Source organism: Schistocerca cancellata, chromosome 2 (genome assembly GCF_023864275.1).
Source record: "Schistocerca cancellata isolate TAMUIC-IGC-003103 chromosome 2, iqSchCanc2.1, whole genome shotgun sequence".
In the NCBI taxonomy this organism is placed as follows: Eukaryota; Metazoa; Arthropoda; class Insecta; order Orthoptera; family Acrididae; genus Schistocerca; species Schistocerca cancellata.
The window spans coordinates 175,717,108-175,736,865 of record NC_064627.1 but is presented as its reverse complement, the minus strand read 5'-3'; the positions used below and the strand labels follow the sequence as shown (position 1 = coordinate 175,736,865).

The 19,758-nt window shown below is 38.9% G+C and overlaps 1 protein-coding gene across 1 annotated transcript in view; it reads right to left on the bottom strand.

Annotated features, from left to right (window-relative positions):
• The window catches only part of LOC126161499 (60S ribosomal export protein NMD3), a 66,751-nt gene that overhangs the window by 38,849 nt on the left and 8,144 nt on the right, over nt 1–19,758 (bottom strand). Inside the window, exons 3-4 of the mRNA XM_049917398.1 lie at nt 8,412–8,562; nt 6,949–7,083 (exon numbers count right to left, since the gene is read on the bottom strand). Of these exons, the coding sequence (XP_049773355.1) occupies nt 6,949–7,083; nt 8,412–8,562 (286 nt within the window). The remainder of the gene's footprint in view (nt 1–6,948; nt 7,084–8,411; nt 8,563–19,758) is intronic.

The window sequence follows — 19,758 nt, the reverse complement described above, 5'->3', positions numbered from 1 at the left end:
AAAATGCTACAAACTTGTGCATCAACCCAATACGTAGAAGGTACGATCAAAAAGTAATGGGAAATTTTATTCTTAAAGAATCTTTAGTTATTCATCAACATCAACTTTGTGCCCTTCAAAGTAATTCCCCTCAGAATGAGATTTTCACTCTGCAGTGGAGTGTGCGCTGATATGAAACTTCCTGGCAGATTAAAACTGTGTGCCCCACCGAGACTCAAACTCGGGACCTTTTGCCTTTCGCGGGCAAGTGCTCTACCATCTGTGCTACCGAAGTTTGGAAGGTAGGAGACGAGGTACTGGCAGAAGTAATCCCCCTCAGACACAACACACTTGTGCCCAGACTTTTTCCAGTCCTGGAAGCACTTCTGGAACTAACTTTTCATTACAGTGTTCAGTTCCTCTGCGATTCTGTTTTGATCTCATCAATGGCGGCAAAACAATGCCCTTTCATGGTTCTCTTCAGTCTCGGGAATAGAAAGAAGTTGCATGGAGCCACATACTGCTGACATGGTGGTTGAGGCAACATAACTGTTTTGTTTTTAGCCAGCAAATCACAAACAAGCACTGAGATGTGAGTGTGAGCATTGTCATCATGCAATTTCCATGAATGGTTTTGACGCAATTCTGGTCATTTTCTTTGGACTGCTTCACACAAATGGTGCGTAATTTCCAGGTAGTATTCCTTATCGATTGTACAACCATATGGCAGGAACTCATTATGCACTATCCCACTGTACTCTAAGAGGACAGTGAGAATAACCTTCACTTGTGACCAAACTTGTCAACTTTTTTCAGTCTTTGCTCTTCATATGGTTTCCAACTGGGACAACTGAGCCTTGATTTGAAGTCATGCCCATGTTTCGTCACCTGTTTTAACCTTCTTTAGAGGCTCTGGACCACTGTCGACTTCATTTGGCAATTCCTGAGTGATGTCTATGCAACAGTGTTTTTGCTGCTACACTTTTCATGCCCAAAACAACCAAAAAATTCCTCAAACAGTTCACAAGTGAAATGCCGGCAGTACACCTGTGGACTGTTCGAGCAAGAAATACGCTGGGAGAAACTGAAGAATAAGAACCAAAAGATTTCTTGGCATGAGATAAAGGATATGCCAACATCATCAACAATCTCTCTGATGGAGATTTATTGATTTCTTAGAACCACTTTCTTTACTTCTTCCACACTGTAATAAGTAATTGATGTGCTTGGACATCCAGGGTGACTGTCATCTTCAAAATTTTCTCAACCCTCTCTGAAATTTTTGCACCACTTTTATACTCTTGTCTTACTTATAACTGATCTGTCAAAAGCTACATTCAACATTTCAAATGTGTTGCAGCACTTTATTTCACTTTTCAGGCAAAATTTAATGCAAATTCCTTAATACATCTTTTCCAAAGTAAAAATTCGCCGAGCACTCAAAAACACACAACCTTTTCAACTGTAAACAATAAACCAAATATTCAAAACAGCTGAAAACGCAAACATATATCAGGAACACGTGTACCAACAAGTTAAAACAAATTAAAAATCAAGTGTATAAAGCTGGCAAAATTTAAAAGGAAAAAATCCCATTACTTTTTGATCACAACTTGTGTATGAGCCTTAGAAAACAATATATGTTCAAGTCTCGGTGATTAAGTGGTAAAATGGCAGATGTAATGCACAGCCAAAGATCTTTGATTTAATCACTGATTAGACCCAGATCTTTATCTGTCACTTATCACTTGTTTCACAGATGGCAACATTTGTTAATCAGAAAAATGCAGAGTTGCACAGTGGTTCAGAGACCAAGTTAAACTGTATGTCCCCCCTATGACAGGGTCAATCAGAACTGAAGAGCAAGTAGCTGCTTCCTCACTGTATACAGCTACATCACAAGGAACATCTGCAGGCTGTTCCACGAAGTTACACAGACTTTTCCACAGCAGGACTTGCAAATGAATGGCAATGCACTGAGCAGACAAGCCTCAGGAGGACTTATTTTCCATATGTAGGTTAATACTACATGAAACAGTGAAAAGAGTAACTAATATATCTAACACCTGTAATGCACATGAACACAGTTTACATAAATCACAGCATTCTGCACTCCACTGGTAGACAGGAAACTATGGCTACGTGTTCCTGCATGGCAGTTGCGTGTTGTTCTGGGAAAGGCCACTTTCCTCACCATGAGTGCTGTTAGTTCTTCAGTTTACAGACAGCCTACATATATGCTTATTTTGTGCACACATAACTAATGTGAATCACTTACTCAATTTGGTATCCCACCAGACAAAAAGTGCGTGTCACACATGTCTACAATAAGGATGACAGAAGTAATCTACAAAACTACTGCCCAGTCTCATTGATGTCCACCTATTGTACATTTCTAAAAACATATTTTGTGCTTGAACATAATGAGGTCTCTTGATCGGAATGATCATCTTGATGCTGACTAGCATGTATTCAAAAAACACCCATTACGTGAAACCCAACCAAAGCCTTTCTCATATGAACTGCTGAAAGCCACTGATTAAGTCAAGCATATGAGTACATTATTTCTTGACTTCCAAAAAGCTTTTGACTTTGTGCTATACAAATATTTATTTTGAAAAGATTCTATGGGGGTATCAAACAAAATCTGCGACTGTGTTGAGGATTTCTTGATATGTAGGATGCTGAGGAAAGGGCATGTTGAGTTCTGCATGAGCAGTGCTTTCTAGTCCTGTACTTATTTGTGGGTGGAAGCTTTTCCGTATCAAATTTATTATATTGAAACTCTGAATATATTCAAAGATTCTGCAACAAACCAATGTTAAGGGTATTGGTCTGTAATTTTGCAAGTCTGTTCTTTTACCCTTATTATGCACAGGAGTCATCTGCACTTTCATTCCAGTCAGATGGGACGTTGCACTGGGCAAGAGATTTGCGATAAATTCGAGCTAAGGGTCAGTGCTGTAGAGTACATACAGTTAAGTATGAGCTGACTGATTCTAAATGTAAATGTAATCCACTGTTACTAGTTATTATGACTTTGACAAACCATTAAAATATTTGATTTTAAAATTAACATAAAAATCCATATAAAATTATCTCGCCATAATAAAATAGTTTAAATTAAAACTAGAGCTAATTTTGAATTGTCTTTGTGATATTCGTGATCAGCACATTAGAATTGATAGGAACTGGCTATTTTCATCCAATTTACATTTTCATTGTTGCACAGTGTTATTACAGCTTCTTCTCATTCCATTCACATACGGAGCGTGGGAAAAATGATTGCTTAAATATCTGTGCTAGCTGTATCTAGTCTAATTTTGTATTCGTGATCCTCGCACAAGCAGCATGTATAGTGTTCTAGTATATTCCTGGATTACTAAAAGTTGAGTGTTGAAAGTTTCCAAGTAGGCTTTTATGGAATAGTTTGTGTCTGTCACTGTTTATCACTACAGTTTTTCAACATCTCCCAGTGAGTCAAGCAAACTTGTGACCTACAAATTAGAACTGTGTGCTGGACCGGGACTCGAACCTGGCTTGCTTCTGCCCACGAAAGGCAAAAGTCCAGGATTTGAGTCCCAGTCCGGGACACAATTTTAATCTGACAGGAAGCTTCATATAAAAACATACTTTGCTGTAGAGTGACCATTTGTGCTGGTCTTCTTTGTATACATTCAATATTCATGTTAACCTATTTGGTACAGGTCCTACACAGTTTAGTAATATTCTAGAATGCGTTTCCTGACTCTTTTGTAAGCAGTACTTTACAAACTGGCTGCATTTCCCTAGTATTACAACGACAGTCTATGGGATCGATCATATCCTTAGAAATTGTTACTCCCAGTATTTGTATGAGTAGGCCGACTCAAACTGACTCATTGATACTGCAGTCATAGGCTACAACCATTTTTAATTTTGTGAAGTGCAGAATTCTGTGGAGTTTGGGCCATATCAGTGTGTTTCTTTGGCTTAATTTCAGTAAGTACAACAATTTCTGACCAAATTTTCATCAGCATATTTTGCGTCTAAGAAGAATGCAAATAATTAAACATAAATTTTTAAGACGTGCAGTACGAATAGAATGATTAAGCATTGTGGCATGTCTGACTCTTTGTGAACATGTCAACTGATTTATTGAGCTGTTCAAATGAACCTTCCACTGAAAGACTCAGTATTACCATGAATTCACAATACTGCAGGAGAATATTTTTCATTCATCACTGAAACTCAAAAGAAAATACTATAACTGACAGAAGGGATCTATAATCAGAGTTAATACACAATACATCGTAAAAACTATAACGATACATATATTTAACATAGAAGAATAAATTCTCACTACTCTATCCTAATAATGCAGAGTAAATCTATCATTAAACCGAAGATTTTTTCCACGCCACAGTGCTTTACTAAGTGTGTTCCTGTTGGACATGGTATGCAGTTTCCTTCCTTAAATCTCTGAACTAATTTATCCGGCTAGTTGTAGGAGGACCTACAGTTTTATGTGTATTCCAAAGCATGGTGCTGCTCAGCCTTTTTCACATCAACAGACATTTCCAGAGGGGAAAGAAATGATAAATGACAGATAAAAATCCTTAGATCTTTGGATTTGTAGTCTGGCACTTTACAACTGAGCCATCAAGCTACATTACTTAACTGCATTTACAGTAGCATGTATAGCTTATCTGTGTACTGTAATCTAAAAAATTGCATGCAATTTTCTTTGTAAGTAATGAAAAGCCAAAAGGAATCATACGCAACACAGCTCCATTTGTATATGTTTTTCAACAGAATTTAATATCATAATTATTGTTTTTTACACTGGCATCCGACTTGAAAATGATCATTCACAAGAAAGAGGAGAGGAAGGGGTGGGGTGAGAAACAGTTATTAGTACACAATCCATATTTATTTAACGACACTGATCTCCCAGGGATCTATTCAGTGATTGAAAAAGAGTATGTGGGCTCTTTGTTGGCACAGAGAAGGTCCCAAAAACAATGCTTATTTTTGCAAACACATGCTGTGCCAGGAATATGAGTTCTGTCACGGAATAATATAACTTGTGGCTTCTCTATTAAGACACCAAACATGAAAGGCATGAACCAATTCTTCCTCTTGTGGCTTTTAAGTTCCCAACAGGCAGTATCATACTAGAATTTTTTTTAAACTCATTGCTTCTCTCAGGTTTTATATGGTGGCTAATTACTGCAGACCATTTCTATCATAGGAACCAGTTTTTTTCCCAGGTATGCAGCAGTACGTTATCTTCTCTTCATCCATCATCTACTTTCCAAAATTCCTTGTTCTTCTTCAGCATATTGCTTCATGCATTTCAATCTGACACTTCTCTGCATCTCTGACCTCAAGTACACCTTACACAAAATTGCACACTAGTAAAGCTGTCCACAAATTGAAGGCTGGTATAAACACCACACTGTTTTACCATGCAGGGTGCTATTGGAGGTCGTACGCCCTCACTTTCCTCTGATATTGGAAGTGACTTACCCAGCTAATTATAGTAGGGACCTAAAGTTCATGGTGAACTCCAGACCATGGGGAAACTTGGCATTTTTCACTTTAAAGATTTATTGCCAGAGGCACACTGATTATCCTGGCTGCAGCCAGGTCACCTCTTTTCAAGATGTCTTCTATATACATTTCTTTCTTTATTTTTACTCTGTGGCCAAGTGCCCTTCCTATTACTGTAAACATCAGTTACCACAAAAGAAGTAGATGGGAAGGTCTTTAACCTAGTGTCCGTAATTGATTATAGTACAGCTTACATCACAGTTTCACAATAACATTAATCTATTCAAGCAGTATACAATGAGATATTTTCATAGGTCTCAGTACAATACAGCTGGAAAGTCTGCAAATGATTGTATTAACAAGTAGTGTCAACATGGCTAATAATAATTTGACAAATACAGATGCTCAAAATCAAGTGTCTGACTAGAATACTTAAGAAAAATATAACTGCCCAATCAATGAGGTAGCCAATCCTAACAGATGCTGCATACAGTGTATCAGGCAACCCCTTGTAACAATGGGTTGGACTCACCCACAGTTCAGTACGAGGATGTGTTCCTGTGCAAGAGCCAGTTGTCTTGCATGAGCTCCACATGTGAGAACAGCTGATGGTAAGCTACTATTGGTGTACATTAAACACACCAAGTTGCCTCTTAATCCTCGACTAATCAAAAACATTGAACATGTTTTGGGAAGAAGGCAACTGCCTTATGATGAAAAGGGGTATGTTAATTGTGAGATCTATGTACTTTTTTTAAAGTTAAGTAGAAACATTCAATTCAGGCAACTAAAACTGCAAAGCGACAGAATGGGTATCCTGTACTTACCTCCAGAAGGCAAAATTTCACGTACTGCCATTCTACAGATGTAAAAGTAGAAAGACTAACCAAGCTCTCTTTGGTTCCCCTCATCCTCCTAGCAGGTGGATGAGACCCTTTGAATCTGGGATTTGAGGACCTGCCTTCCTTTCTAACCTTCCCCATCCATCCCTTTCTGCTCCCTGGAATAGGAATTATCAGTTCCCAAAGTTGAGATATCTTTTTTTTTTTTTTTCTATTTAATATTTGTGTCTACTGGCAGTACTTGGAATTTTGCCTCCTAAAGGCAATTACTGGCAAGCCATTCTGTCTCACTGTAATTTTACAATTTTGTAAGACCATCTGCATATGACATTCAAACAGTTACAACTCCACACTGATTGGAAGCTGAAGTGTTATTCATCTGAAGAGTTTTTTTTTTTCATTTAATTTTTCTATTCTGATGCTTCCTCAAATAAAGCATCTATCATACTTATCGGAACATCTTATATATTTCTCTAATACATATTAGTGAATGCCATGCTAAACGACTCTTTAAGTTAATGAACTGCATGGGAGCACAATTTATAATGAAACTAATATGAATGATAAATTTAATAGGTATTAAAATACTCACAAGTGCGCGCCAATAATCTTGAGCTTCTGATCTATGACAATCATCACACATCTGATTATTTACAATATATTCAACCACAAATACTTGCTGCAGCATTGTTCCACCCAGCACCTCACCATGGACAGTTAATTTTACCTAGGAACAACAGAATCCAAACAATATTGGTCAAAAATATGATACTGTAGGAGAGGGAAATTATGTTGTTTCTACAAGAATAAAAACATAGATTTAGTGGAAAGAGAGCTTTTATTTCCTGTAACACATTAACACTGATGGTATCTCTCATCAATATTTTTGGACTAAAATCACTACCCCCATCATGTTCTGATATACATTAGTAAAAAAAAAAATTAAAATAAAATAAAAAAAGTGCAATGTGTTCTGTAACCCTTCCTCCATCTGAACAACAACAACAAAATTCAATTTTCACAATGCTTTACTGTGTTATAACTAACCCAAAAACTGGTCATGTAAGAATAATGAGTGTGGATAGTAAAGAAAAATGTGATTACAAAATGACAGACCAATAGTGTGAGCAGGTACCAGGAAAATATGGAGGAAAGGTGCAGAGTGGGTAATAAAACCAGTTTGCCTTTCTCCTTCACAGCAGTTCTTCTCCATTCACTATTATGTAACAATGATCTCATTCCCATATACTGTTCTTCTTTGCTATGTATCCATTCTAAACATGACCTCATATTCTTGGGGCAAACCTAGCACATTATCATAAAATTTCAACAATTTAAAATCCAGGATAGAATAACAGCTTGTTACTTACCACATACAGAAGGCACTGAGTTGCAGTATTGTACACAAAGTCCTTCTTGCATAGAAGACAAATTGACACAAGCACAACTCACACAAACATGGTCACTGTCCCCATGTTTTAGAGCATGACTCAAAGCCATTAGGGCCATAATGCCCGGAGACTGTGTGTGTGTTTTCTATTTCGCAAGGACTTTGTCTGAAAGCTTAAATATTTCTAGCATTATTTTTCATCATGCCTGCCCATAACTCAATAGCTCCTCTATGCGGTAAGTAGCAAGCTAACCTATCCGTACCATTCTCCTTCACACAGTCATGGAGATTACGTACACACATTTTTCCAAATTGGAAATGATGGATGCTTTCTGATCTGAGAGTATGATTCGAGATAAATCACAATCAAAGGTCATAACAATATTTCTGCTGTGAAAAGCTTAAGAGTTTCAAAGAATCAAACTATAACAAACAGTATAACACATAGTGATAGCAGTATTTTATTATTCTGACATATCAGCTGGTTATGTAAATTATGTGGAAACCGAATGATGAGCAGAAATAAATTATAATCATAATATTCTCCTCATGCAAGTTTGCTTCAAACATTTGACTGATTAGTCAACCAGCATCTAGGTTTTATTTATGTACGTACAATAAAATTTTCAATACAATTCAACGAGGAACAATCAATTATTTTTTACCTTTATTCTTTTTGAATGTGGCTCTGTCCATACAAAACCAGCATCTACCAGTTTAACTCTGTTTAGACCTTTTAGTTTTTTCAGGCATAATGAAAGAAGTTCACGTGATTCAAGTGCACAGGTTATCCATTCTCCTGGTGGCTGAAGGTACCTGGAAAAATTTTATAAGTTTTTCTATCAATTTATGTAGATACACAAATAGGCATGACTAACTTATCTATGCATTAAGGCACTGAAAACTACACAATTTGCTCACTGACCTTATATAAGTATGTGCTACGTCTAGTTGCAGAGGGCATATAGATAAATTATGACTACCACCTCACATCTGTATCCTATTAATATTTCAACCTGTTGGTCTTAAAGTGAAGTCTCACTATCTTTCGGACAAAGTTAATATGGAAGTCTACATTTTCATATGAAATGTGTAGCAGTTGTTCAAATGAATGCAAACAGCAAAATTTCATTGCATTCCACTTGACAGGCACTTTCCCCGTTCATTCCAATTGTCTTTAGGTTAGCAGTGCAACTTACTGGTAGCCTTTACATGGCACCATTCTCTTCACTTATGGCAGTTTCAGCATTGTCACACGACTTATGGAGTAAACATGACCGTACCACTCTCCATTTGTACTAATGTAGAAATCATTCGCTATTTAATTTTTTTTTTTGTGGCTTGAAGGTGTACCAGGAGCTGAAATCCACAGAAGATATTCAGCACAGAACAAGGGCAATGTTTTACCATGGCAAAATGTTTGCCAATGAACTGAACAATTCAAAAGTCACCAACCAAACGTAAAGGATTTAGGAAGCAACAGGACATCCACTCACATCCACTACTGACGCCAACAAAGATCACGTCTGTGACCTGATTGTTAATACAGTTAATTTCAGACTTTCGTATGTTGGCTGAAATTAATTTCAATTACAGTTTGTTCTTGGCTTCCCAATCATAAGACTTACTATTCTGTACACAATCCTTACTGTACTAACTCAAAAAATGAATATATCTACAGCCAGGACAACGTAACCAGACATAGAGAGTGAGAAAGAGAGAGAGAGAGAGAGAGAGAGAGAGAGAGAGAGAGAGAGAGAGAAGAGGGGGGGGGGGGAGTTGTAATGATACTTTCATTTCTTATCCTACATACATCTGTAATTATGATAAAAACAAGAAAATGTTATCTCTGAATTTTTTAAAGTTATTCATCACTTATTTTGATACATACTTTTTTCCTTCTGCTTCAGATAGCCTACTCTCTACTGCCTACGCCATTGCTTATGTAACCATATGTAATTCTTAATTAATAATAATGGCATTAATAGGAAATGGCATATGTGTGTTTCTGTTAAGAATAATACTCACCATTTTCACAGTTGGCAAACCCTGTAAGTACTTTTAACACTTTCCAGAATGCTGACAAATAATTGTTGTTGTTGTGTTCTTCAGTCTGAAGACTGATTTGATGCAGCGCTCCATGCTACTCTATCCTGTGCAAGCCTCTTTAGCACTGAATAACTACTGCAGCCTACGTCGTCCTCAAACTGCTTACTGTATTACCTCTTGGTCTTCCTCTACAATTTTTATACCCCACACTTCCCTCCAATACTAAACTGGTGACCCACATGTTGTCTCAGAATGTGTTCTATCAACTGATCTCTTCTTTTTGTCAAATTGTGCCACAAATTTCTTGTGCCCCCAAGGCTATTCAGTATCTCCTCATCAGTTACGTGATCTACTCATCTAATTTTCAGCATTCTTCTGTACAACACATTTAAAAAGCTTCTATTCTCTTTTTGTCTAAACTGTCTATCGCCCATGTTTCACTTTTGCTACACTCCAGAAAAATACTTTCAGAAATGACTTCCTAACACTTTCATCTATATTCGATACTAATAAATTTCTCTTCTTCAGAAATGCTATTCTTGACACTGCCAGTCAACATTTTATATCCTCTCTACTCTGGCAATCCTCAGTAATTTTGCTGCCCAAACAGGAAAACTGATCCATCACTTTAAGTGCCTCATTTCCTAATCTAATTCCCTTAGCATCACTTGATTTGACTACAGTCCATTATCTTTGTTTTGCTTTTGTTGGCATTCATCTTATATCCTTTCCAGACACATTCCGTTCAACTGCTCTTCCAAGTTCCTTTGCTGTCTTTGACAGAATTACAATGTCACTGGCAAACCTTAAAGTCTATTTCTTTTCCCTGAACTACTCTAAATTTTTCTTTGGTTTCCTTTAACACTTGTTGAATGTACAGATTGAACCTGCAACCTCGTCTCACTCCCTTCTCAACCACTGCTTCCCTTTCATGTCCCTTGAGTCTTATTACTGCCATCTGGTTTCTGTACAAGTTGTAAATAGCCTTTTGCTCCCAGGTTATTCCAGTCAATATTGCCAAAAGCTTTCTCTATGCCTATAAATGCTATAAATGTAGGTTTGGATTCCTTCTAAGTCATAGGGTCAGTACTGCCTTGCATTTTCCTACATTGCTATGTAAGTGTAAATGTCGTGTGACTAGGGCCTCCCATCGGGTAGACCATTCGCCGGGTGCAAGTCTTTCGATTTGACGCCACTTCAGCGACTTGTGCGTTGATGGGGATGAAATGAAGATGATTAGGACAACACAACACCCAGTTCCTGAGCGGAGAAAATCTCCAACCCAGCTGGGAATCGAACCTGGGCCCTTAGGATTGACATTCTGTCACACTGACCCCTCAGCTGCCGGGAGCAGACCCTACATTGCTATGAAATCCAAATCGATCTTCTCCGAGGTTGGCTTCTACCAGTTTTTCCATTCTTCTGTAAAGAATTCGTGCTAGCATTTTGCAACCATGACTGATAGTTCAGTAATTTTCACACCTGTCAGCACCTGCTTTCTTTGGAATTCGGATTATTACATTCTTCTTGCACACCAGATGGAAGAGTTTTGTCATGGCTGGTTCTTCTGGATATTGTCTACTGACAGGATATCGTCTACTCCCGGGACCTTGTTTCAAATTACATCTTTCAGTGCTCTGTCAAATTCTTCCCACAGTATCATATCTCCCATCTCATCTTCATCTATGTCCACTTCCCTTTTGCAAAATATTGCCTTCAAGTTCATCTCCCTTGCACAAACTGTCTATATACTCCTTCCACTTTTCAGCTTTCCCTTCTTTGCTTAGGATTGGTTTTTCATCTGCACTCTTGATATTTGTTACAGCTGCTTCTCTTTTCCCCAAAAGTCTCTTTAATTTCCATGTTAGTAGTATGTATCTTTCCCCTAATAAAATTTGCTCTAAAATGTTACATTTGTCCTCTAGCCATTCCTGCTTAGCCATTTTGCACCTCCTGTCAATCTGATTTCTTAAACATTTGCATCACCTTTCACCTGGTCCATTTGCTGCATTTTTATATTCTCTTTTCATCAGTTAAATTCAATACCTCCTGTTTTATCCAAGGATTTCTACTAGGCCCTTTTTTACCTATTTGATACTCTGTTGCCTTCACTATTTCATCTCTTAAGCCTACCCATTCGTCTTCTGCTGTATTACTTTTCCCTGTTCTATTTAACTATTGTCTAATGCTCCCTCAAATTCTCAGCAACCTCTGGTTCTTTCAACTTATCCAGATCCCATTTCCTTAATGTCCAACATTTTCCAATTTCTCCAGTTTTAATCTACAGTTCTTAATCAATAAATTGTGGTCAAAGTCTACATCTGCCCACAGAAATGTTTTACAGTTTAAAACCTGGTTCCTAAGACTCTGTCTTACCATGATATGACCAATCTGAAACCTTCTGGTACCTCCAGGTCTCTTCCACACATGACAACCTCCTTTTATGACTCTTGAACCAAGTGTTCCTAATGATTAAATTATGCTCTGTGCAAAAACTACCAGGTGGCTTCCTCTTTCATTCTTTTCCCCCAGTCCATATTCATCAACTATTTTTCCTTCTCTTCCTTTTCCTACTACTGAATTCCAGCACCCCATCACTATTAAATTTTTGTCTCCCTTAACTATCTAAATAATTTCTCTTATCTCAGCATATATTTCTTCAATCTCTTCACCTCCTGTGGAATTCGCTGGCATATAAACTTGTACTACTGTGGTGGGTGTGAGCTTCGAGTATCTTGGCTACAATAATGCATTCACTATGCCGTTCACAGTAGCTTACCTGCACTCCTATTTTCTTATTCATTATTAAAACCACTCCCGCATCACCTCTATTTGGCTTTGTATTTATAACCTTGTATTCATCTGACCAGAAGTCCTGTTCTTCCTGCCACAGAACTTCACTAACTCCCTCTACAGACCCACTTCTCTTTTTAAATTTTCTACCCAACCTGCCCAGTTAAGTGCTCTAACATTTCATACTCCAATCTGCAGAATGCAAGTTTTGTTTCTCTAGATATAACATCCTCCTGAGTAATCCTAACCTGGAGGTCTGAATGGGGGACTATTTTACCTCCGGAATATTTTACGCAAAAGGACGTCATCATTTAACCATACAGGAGAGCTGCATGCCCTCTGGAAAAATTACGGCCGTGGTTTCCCTTTGCTCTCAGTCGTTCACAGTACCATCACAGCAAGGCCATTTTGGCTGATGGTACAAGGCCAGAAAAGTCAATCATCCAGCCCCTGCAGCTACTGAAAAGGTAGTTGCCCCTCTTCAGGAATCAACGCACATGGTTGTATAGCCTCTCATGTAAGCACCTATGATATGGCTATCTGTATCACTGAGGCATGCAAGCCTCCCCACCAATGGCAAGGTCCATGGTTCATCAGAATAATTATCATTTTCTACATCTCATGCAGATCACTATTACCAGTAGCAAACTTTTTCGGAGCCAGCAATTATTAATTCACTTCAAAGGCCGTTGTCCAAGCACAAATAACATGGGCACACCTGTAATAATTAATATTAATGAGGCTGCGAATTAGAAATTACATGCAGTAAAGTGTGAGTCTACATAAGAACTCGACTGAAAGACAGCAAAGTTATCAGGCTTGTTTAAGTGCCTTGTGACAACTCAGTGTCTCTACAATTTGGTGAGTTGTTACCTTGAATCCTTACACCTTGCAGTACCAAGGGGGGCAGAGAGGGGGAGGGAGGAGTACTCCATGCCCTCCTTTAGAATATATTTAGTAATCTAGTAGCGTACTTTATATTTTAAAATTCTGAAAAAAATAACATTTGTTTTTAATGATTTTTTAATACCAGATTCCATAACTGTTTTAAGTTTTTCAGTAAACCTTAACCCAAAAATTTAAGTCTTAGTAATGAATGTGACTCTCACAACTAAAATCACATATTCAGGTTCAAAACCCTTCTTACAAATTTATATAATGTTAAAAGCTATTTTGTGAATAAATGTTAACAACAGTAAACAAAACCTGTACTTTTTAAAAAAATTTGGGGTGATCATAAAATACCCTTGAATTAGTGTGCACATTACGCAAAATGCTTTGGTATTGCTAAGATTGTGCTAAAAGATATTTTCCGGTTCTGAACCCTGCTTATATGTCAATATCTATTTGAAAATAATGTTGTAAATAAAAACAATTAACAATTTTTTGTAGTGGACATAATATTTGTAGTGGACATAATATGCCCTTGATATTATATATCACGGGAAATGCATTGGTATTGCTAGGGTTAATTAATCACACACAATATACAAGGCATACTGTTTGCCTACGATATTACTCTAGCTCATCAGCATTCATCACGAATACTGTAATAACTTTTTAGTCCCATTTTTGTTGAATGTTTCATGAGACCTGTTTGATAGCTTCAAATGTATGCTGGGATCCTTATACTGAAGCAGGCTGTGGGTTTTATCACAAAACACATTGATTAGCAATCAATGCAATTATGCCACAGCTTCTGTTATCATGTTTAGCAGGAAAAACAATCAGTTTATTAAGGTCTGACTAAGATATTACACATCTAAAATAACTGACTGACTGCAACTGAGTGTGCTGACTTGCACCTTAGTGGATACTCTTTGATAGTTAATGTCTTTCGAACAAAATGACATTACTGCAATTTTGCACGGTAGCATAGTCCATTGTTTTCTCAACAGATCTCTGTGCGTGTTTTCCAGTAAATGACAGTACACCAAAGAATGAAGTACGATTGTTGTTTCGGAACACAAGGCTGTATTGAAGCGGTACTGGACGTACAAAATCACGATGGAGGTACAACAGCAATGGTGTAATGTGTACAGAACTCTGCCACCAACACACACAACAATTTATTGTACTCAGGATAAATTTGAAGCTGACAGTACTGTTCAGGATATGCATACGGAAAGGTTTGGCCAACCAAAAATATCAACAAGTCCAGCTTCCAGCACTGCTGTGTTGCAACATTTTACTAGGTCACCTCAAAAATCTGTGAAGCAGGGCGCTTGTGAAAGCAAGGTAAGCCGATGAAACATATGATGAATTCAGAAGGCTGCAAAGTGGAAAGTGTACATTCCCAGATTGCTGCATGCTATGAATGGCGGGATGACCTGGATTGAAGGATGAGTACTGTGAGTGGTTTGAAGGCATGCTTTGCAAGGATGAATGTTTTGCAGGGATGGTTATCTAGTCTACGAGGTGCAATTCAAACTGAATGGTATTGTAAACCACTACAATTGTGTATTCTGGACTTCTGAAAATCCTCACACTCGCGCATGAACAAACATTTTCATCTACCAGAAGTTATTGTGTGGTGTGTTCTGTCATCGTGTGGTTTGATTGGCCCATTCTTCTTACACGGGAAACTCCCCATCACACCTCTCTCAGATTTGGTAAGAGGGCCCAGTGGACAGCCCGTCAAAACCTGAACACAGATCATGCATGAAAACAGGAAGATGATGCACTAAACTCTGAAAGAAAAGCAAAATAGAAACACTGAACGGTCCAAAGATAAGAGGTGCAATATAGAGCAACGTGAAAGAGAGAGTGCATCATGGTTATGTGGCCACAGTGTTGAACTTCAAGCAGGCGAGCCATGTTCGAACCTCCCTTCTGCCAATTTTTCTTTTATCTTTCTTTACTTTTTTTCACTGTATCAAATTTGTGTGTGTGTGTCACATAGTGTAACGTCCATTTGCAACAGCAAGGTGTACCAGTTGATTCTGCAGAACTACTCTATTAGCCAAAAGGAAGTGGCTTTAGAATGGGAACTTCAAACATTTGATGACAAGTCATCCGAATCCTCCACCGGAAAACACGTTTGGTGTGTCATACATGGCACTAGTGACAGTACGTGTGTCATATGATAGGCATAGGAATCTCTTACCGACCCACCTAATTTGTATGCCTGGTAAGTGAGTGAGATATGCCTCCCTGCCCAATTTAGGTGTTCATATGAATGCGATCACTCCCAAGGAAATGGTGAAAACATAATAGTTTGTCACAAAAGCTGCAACAAATAGATGCAACAGTTTCACTATCACACAGTTTCTCTATGCTCTGTCAAAACATTTGTTTTTAACACTTTTGAAGTTGCATTCCATTCTGAAATCTTTAACTCTTGAATTCTTTTGTTATAATGTAGTTCACACCCATTTATTTGTTGTTTTCATTTTTGTGACATGTCAATGTGGTGTATCGCCTGCTCTCACTACTCTCACGTTTACTTGTGATGGTAACATATACTTACCACGTGAGTCATATTCTATAACCAATATATAGTATGACAACTGTCAAGACCACACAAAGGACAATTTCAGTGACCGGACGGGTAGTTCTTCTCCCGGTTCCTACAATGGAAATACTTTTTCGCCATCAACTCTACCAATATGACTCAACCAAAGACAAATACTGAACCCTGCCTAACTCAGTTCACTCCCCCATCCAACTGTGATCCAACCCCGTTGCCCCCAAATCAATCCCCTGTTTACTTTCCAAAATTTCTTAACCTCGAACCTTGCCTCATAATTATTGCCCAAACCCTCAACATGCAAACTAACGTTACATCCACAGAAAGAACTGCAGTCCACCATCTAAAAACTGATCCTGGCCTTATAATCCTACCTGAGGACAAAGGCTCCACCACTGTTGTTTTGAAGTGCAAGGATTACCTGGCGGAAGGACTCTGCCAACTGTCAGATACTTCCACCTACAACCCTTGCCACAGTGACCCCATTCCAGTAATCCAGCAGAATCTCCAGTTCATACTCCAATCCTTAGGCCCATCCTAGGATCTCTGCCCGGAGTCCTACCACTCCCCGCACTCCTACCTTCTAAATGCTTCCTAAAGTCCACAAAGCTAACCACCCAGGACGCTCCATTGTGGCTGGTTACTGTTAACTCTTGAATTCTTTTGTTATAATGTAGTTCACACCCATTTATTTGTTGTTTTCATTTTTGTGACATGTGCCCCCACTGAGAGAATCTCTGCTCTCGTAGACCAACACCTTCAACCTATTACCTGGAACCTACCCTTCTATACAAAAGACACTACCCATTTACCCCCACTGACTCTCCTCACCTGGTTCAGATTCAGATTCACTGATGACATCTTTGCGATCTAGATTGGAGGTGAGGACACCCTATCCAAATTCCTCCAGAACCTCAACAACTTCTCCCCCATTTGCTTCACCTGATCCTACACAACACAACAAGCCACCTTTCTAGATGTTGACTTCCACCTCAAAAATGGCTACATCAGTACATCCATCCATATCAAACCTACCAACCACTAGTAATACTTCCACTTCGACAGCTGCCACCTGTTCCATACCAACAAGTCCCTTCCGTACAGCTTACACCTGTGGTCGTCGCATCTGCCGTGACAAGTGCTCTCTCTCTAAATATACCACACGTCTCACTGAAGCCTTATCCTCCCAACCTTGCACAAAAACAAATCTTCCGTGCCTTATCTTTCCAGTTTCTCACCACCTCCCAAAGTCTCACCATCTGGCCACAGAGGAGCATTCCCCACATAACTGAGTACCAACCAGGAATGGAGCAACTGAGTTACATTCTCTGCCAGGGTTTCGACTACCTTCCGCCATGCCCTGAAATGAGAAATGCCCTGCCCACTATCCTTCCCACCCTTCCCACAGTGGTATTCTGCCATCCACCGAATCTGTACAATATACCAGGTGTACAGGTATGAAATGAGCGTTCTTTTTGTGAAAATGAAACACTAATTTTGAATTGAAAAGTATAAACACTTTATCCAAAGTACTGACCATTGCTTTCTATACATTTTGACCACCTTTCTGGCAATTTTTGGACACCACGCCAATAGAAATGTTCGTCTTTTGAAGCAAACCAATCAGACACCCAATTTTCGACTTCAGCCAATGCGTGTCCCATTGATGAAAACAAATGGTAGTCGGAAGGGGCCAAATCTGGTGAATACGGTGGGTGGGGTAGCAGCTCCCAGCCAACTGTTTTGATTGTATCCTGAACCAGTTTTGCTTTGTGTGCAGGTGCACTGTCATGTAATAAAATTACTTTGCCATGTCTTCTGGCCCATTCTGATCTTTTTTCGATCAATGCATAGTTCAAATTGATCATTTGTTGTCTGTAGCAATTAGTATTCACAGTTGCACCGGGTTTTAGAAGCTCATGATACACCACACCTTTCTGATACCACCAAACACAATGCATTGTCTTCTTGCCAAATCATTCTGGTTTTGCAGTTGATGTTGATGGTTGTCCCAGATTAACCCATGATTTTTCCGATTTAGGATTCTTAAATTCATTTTTCATCGCCAGTAACAATTCGATGCAAAATTGATTTTCTTTCATGTCTTTGAGGCAACATTTGATAAATGGTTTTTCAGTTTTCCATCTGTCTTTCATTTAATTCATATGGCACCCATTTTACACACTTTCGGATCTTTCCCATAGCTTTCAAACGGTCAGAAATTGTTTGTTGTGCAACATTTAGCATTGCCGCCATTTACTTCTGACTCAAAGTATCATCTTCATCCAATATTGCTTGCAATTCGGCGTCTTTGAACTTTTTTGGTGGTTTTCCACGTTCTTCATTTCTTACATCAAAATCATTATTTCTGAACCATTGAAACCATCTTTTGCATGTTGCTTCTGATAAGAGCATGATCACCATATGCCTCGACAAGCATTCAATGCGACTCTGCAGCACTTTTTTTCAAATGAAAACAAAAAATTAATGCTTTCCACAAATCATCACTTTCTGGTACAAAATTCGACACTGTAAACATGATGAAAACATATGATGTTGTTTGTTCCATGACTTGATGTATACTAAATATCTTTGACAGATGTCCATACAAAAAAGGCTCGTTCACAACAAATGCTCCCTATCGGCACATTTGTATCTTAACGCTCATTTCATATCGGTACACCTGGTACTTGTCCATCCCTATACAACCCCTGCTCCGAACCCCTTGCCCCATCGCTCATACCCCTGTAATAGACCTTGATACAAGACATGTCCCATGCATCCTCCCACCACCACCTACTCCAGTCCAGTCATGAACTTCACTTATCCCATCAAAGGCGGGGCTGTCATATGGGTCCTTTCCATTAAAACAAGCTTTTCTGAATTGTACAGGTGGGAACTTTCCCTGCAATACACCTTACGTTCCCATAACCCTCCTGGCCTCAACCTTCGTTAGCCACTGTCCTCATCCATCCAGACCCTTTGCTGTTCCCATTCCAGCACTACAGAGCCCTCATTCCACCATCACACCCAGTCTTTTTTACTTCTATCCTTTTCCGCTATCCCTCCCCCTCCCCCACCCACCATCTAACCTGCAGCACTTCACTGTCTGTCACCTCTACCCACCTCAGCTTCCTCCTTAGCCCCATCAGTTACCACTCCCATCAGGTAGTGGTGGTGCTGCTGCTAATAGTGTGGTTTCAGTTGCCTGAGACTGCATTCGTGTGTGAGAGATGCATTTGCATGTGTGTGTGTGGGTCAAAGGTCTTACTGGCTGAAAGCTTTATTTGTGGCAGTCTTCTTGTTGTGCCTATCTGCAACTCAGCATCTATGCTATATGGTGAGTAGCAACTTTCCTTTTCATAATATTGAGACATTTTAAATAATCAAATTTCAAAAAAATCAAGAAATATGGCATATAATGCAGAGTGGAGAAAAGCAAGACTAGGGAAGTAACTAGAAAAGGACAGAAGGGAAAGGGCAACTTAATATTATAGGACAGGATATTGAAATAGGGGACAACTTTAAATATTCAGGTAGTGTGAAAATGCCGACTGCAAGGCTGGAGACAGAAATTAGTGCAGACGGATACAACAGAGCAATACATTTTACCTGTGTGTGTGTGTGTGTGTGTGTGTGTGTGTGTGTGTGTGTGACGATCTTAGTTTGGGGAAGGGAGGTGCCAATGAAGTCTAAGGAAG